The 3,603-nt window shown below is 28.3% G+C and overlaps 1 protein-coding gene across 1 annotated transcript in view; it reads right to left on the bottom strand.

Annotated features, from left to right (window-relative positions):
- LOC108578927 (regulator of telomere elongation helicase 1 homolog) overlaps positions 1–2,816 on the bottom strand; it is a 3,767-nt gene extending 951 nt beyond the window's left edge. The window contains 9 exon segments of the mRNA XM_017942349.1: positions 3–238; positions 317–574; positions 640–802; positions 891–1,097; positions 1,179–1,426; positions 1,429–1,728; positions 1,842–2,097; positions 2,177–2,600; positions 2,684–2,816. Coding sequence (XP_017797838.1) covers positions 3–238; positions 317–574; positions 640–802; positions 891–1,097; positions 1,179–1,426; positions 1,429–1,728; positions 1,842–2,097; positions 2,177–2,600; positions 2,684–2,816 — 2,225 coding nt within the window.
- Positions 2,817–3,603: the final 787 nt, after the last annotated feature.

The raw sequence follows: 3,603 nt of genomic DNA, 5'->3' as shown, positions 1-3,603 counted from the left end.
TATTTTCTGCATATCTAAAGAAGTCTTTTAACTCTCTCGTAATAACACCAAAATTAGTAAAATTTTTTATGTATGGTCTAAGCCAGGGAGATAAGTGTTTTTTAAAACTTGGATTATCAAATCGACAGTCACAAAGAATTATAGCTCCGTAATCATTTTTATGACGTATTATCCGGCCAATAGCTTGATTAATAGCTCGTGATGCCTCAAGCTGATACCATTGTTGACCAGATAAAGCCTAAAAAATCAAAAATGTAAAATACATAAAAGTAAAATACTTGATGAATATTTTAAAATGGATTTAAATTATAATTACCTCTTTATTTTGACTCTTCATTTCTTCTAAATATCGTTGTTTTAATATAACTCTCGGATCTTTTAATGGAGGAAATGGAAGACCTGTAATTAATACAGCTCTTCCATTTGCATTAGCAAAATCAAGTCCTTCACTTACTTTACCTCTACAAACCGCCATAAAAATAGCTCCTTTACAGGAAGTATCCTTAATTTTTTCACAATACTCATTCATGACATTTGTAAAACCATCTCTGTATTGTGATTCCACATATATAGGCTGATGAATGTAAATAAATTTTTGTATCATCTTATGATTAAAAACAAAGTATTGATGGTAATTACCTTACGATCTGCAATTTTAGTCCACAAACCTGTGTTTTGCCATTCTTCTTTACACTTTCTAATTATAGGGTATGAAGGAAAGAAAACTAATAGACCATGAGGAATAAGACAACTAAAATTAAATATTGTTCTTCCAAGAGAGGCTATGTATTTTGGATCATTCCTGAAACACAAGTTAAACACTTCAAATGGTATACACATATACTCTGAAAATGAAAATATATTGCATAGAATATATTTCATAGATATACCTTGTGTTAAATGAAGAATTTAATGAATAACCATCTGGGCCTTGGCCAAGAATGCCGACACAAATTTGATCTTCTTTTATAATGTGTGGATTTTCTAGTTGAATTTCAATTGGTATTCCAAGTTCAGATATGAAAGGTTTCAAAGGAGATAAAGTACCACTTGTTAATATTATTGAACGCACACCTTGCTCCATTAGTTGTTGCATGCTTTATTATTGTAATTAATATATAAATATTCACATATGCAATCTATTTAAAATAAAATATAGTACAAAAGTAAAGATTTACCTAAATCCAGGACTAAAACACCAATAACTAATAACTTTACCCTCATTTTTGGATAATATCTTTTTTGTTTCCCAAACATTATTGTTTTTACTTTTTTTTGGTTCTTCAAATTGAATGTATACTTTATAGCATTGTTTAACCTTTTCTCTATGACTTAAACTATTACCACTACTGAATACAATTCTTAATAGATCACTGAACTTTTGAAGGGCATTGCCCTTTCTTGTAAATGGAGAAATACTTGTAGTTAAGTAATTATATTAATTATAAATTAATAGTTATTTACTTGTGCTTTTCCTAATAATTCAAAGATGTATCCACCAGGAAGTGTATCTCCTTCATCACGTTTTGTAATTTTTATAGCATCAATAGCTTTTTCCAATTCTAGAAACATAGCTTTTAAAATGCACAAATCATCTGCAGTAAAATCTTTCTGAACATTTTCTGAATTTTCCATTAAAAAATCATTTTGTTGTTCAATATCTTTAGCTATATCTTCCATTACAGCTGTTACTTCATCAATGCACATTGCAATATCTGTACTACAGATCTGTAAAAGTTTGACACTAAAGAATTTATTATTTCCTCTTTCTGCATACTTCATTGGATTTTAAATTAATTAAATAATTCTTGTTAAATACTTATTACATATTAATTTAATACCTGTAAAGATGCTGCTTCTTCACATGTTTTTTCAACATTATGTGCTTCATCTAGAAAAATAATACTGTTCTGTAAATCTATACCTTGTGATCTTCGTGCTTTTGCATCTATTAAATAATTATATGGCATAAAAGTGATGTCTGCATTTTGTTTAAGTTCTCTAGATAAGAAATATGGACAGCATTTGTATTTCTGTCCAGCTTTTACCAAATCTTCTATATCAAGTATTTCATGTTTAAAAAAAGGGTCTTGTTTCCTAAAAGAATCATTTTTTAATATTTTTTGTTAGGAAACAAAATTTAATAAAATTAAATACTAATAGTATGATTTCTTACCTGATTTCAACATTATTGTAATAAAAACATGTTCTAGATTTTACTTTTGAATGACACATATATATCTTATTAAAAGAATTGATTTCTTTGGAGACTTCTGGATGAATGCAAAGTTGATCTCGAGATCCTAACACAGCAGTGCTTACATGTTTATAAGATGTTCTTTTTAATTCTTGCATAGCTTGCGAAAGCTGAGAATGTGTTCTAGATGCATAGATAATTTTTGGTGCAGCCCAATTGAAACTAGTGGAAGGATCTGCACCTCCTGTACTTTTTGTAAGTCCATTATTCAATTGTTTAAAAAAATGTCCACCAAAATTAGGTTGCTCAGTTGGATTAACTAATGATTGTGCCTGTAATTGAGCTTTCTTTGTTAATAACCAACTTAAGGAAGAACAAAGAAGGCTAAGTGTTTTTCCTGTACCTATAATATTTTTATAAATTGATTTTAATATTTTGTCCATTAATGATATACGCAGAAATTAAAAAAAAATAACTTAATTTTACCAGTAGGAGATTCTAAAACACCATTTTTACTATTTTGAAGACACTCTATCACCTTTGTCATGTATTCTTCTTGTACTTGATATGGTTTAAAAGGAAAATTTATTATGACATTATTAATTGTCACTTCGGGCATTATATCGTTATAAATTTCACGAGATATATAAAGGAATTTTTTTACAGTACACGAAATACTGATCAGCTAATCTAAACAGGAATATTAAAACACATTCCCGCCAAATTCTGAACCCAATGGCCATTATGATGACCATATGTGTCATTTGTATTTGATTTGAAATAGTTGTGTGCAATCAACCTTTTTTAGTAATAAAATAATAATAAAGAGAAAATTTTCTTTGAAAAAGAAAATATATATATATATTATTTATTATATTTTAGAAGAAGATATTTAAGTAATTAAAGACAAAGAGGTTTCATTTCCAATGAATACATAAGTTAGCATAAGTAAGGTTACACATCGTCGAATTATCAGTTAACTTGTTTTGTATAATCTATATTCAAGTGTTGTCGACATATCTGTAAGTGGAATGTCAATTCTTTTATAAAGTAATAAAGGCTCAAGATTAGGTTAGTCATACGTCAGCTGATTTGGTGGGTGGCTGACTACTGCATAAGCTGTTTTTAATTTTTACTCAGGTTTGTATTTTTTATTAATTTAATCTGCTTTCTTCCAACAAGTGCGAGTTGCCATTTCCCGCTTTTGCTGTACAATTTAAATTCGTTGCAACCAAATATATTAGAAATTTATTAATTAAACTCAATATATGTGTTTCTTAAGGTCAACAATCATTGGTTATTGACCTTTAAAATAAGTCACAAAAGGCCACTTACATACATACTTCAGTTTAAACATGCGCATGCGATGTAATAAACATATATTTGAATAGATTCTGATAAACAAT

Source organism: Habropoda laboriosa, unplaced genomic scaffold, assembly GCF_001263275.1.
Source record: "Habropoda laboriosa isolate 0110345459 unplaced genomic scaffold, ASM126327v1 scaffold14, whole genome shotgun sequence".
Taxonomy (NCBI): Eukaryota; Metazoa; Arthropoda; class Insecta; order Hymenoptera; family Apidae; genus Habropoda; species Habropoda laboriosa.
Note: the sequence above shows the minus strand (reverse complement) of the source record. Positions and strands in the feature narration are given on the sequence as shown.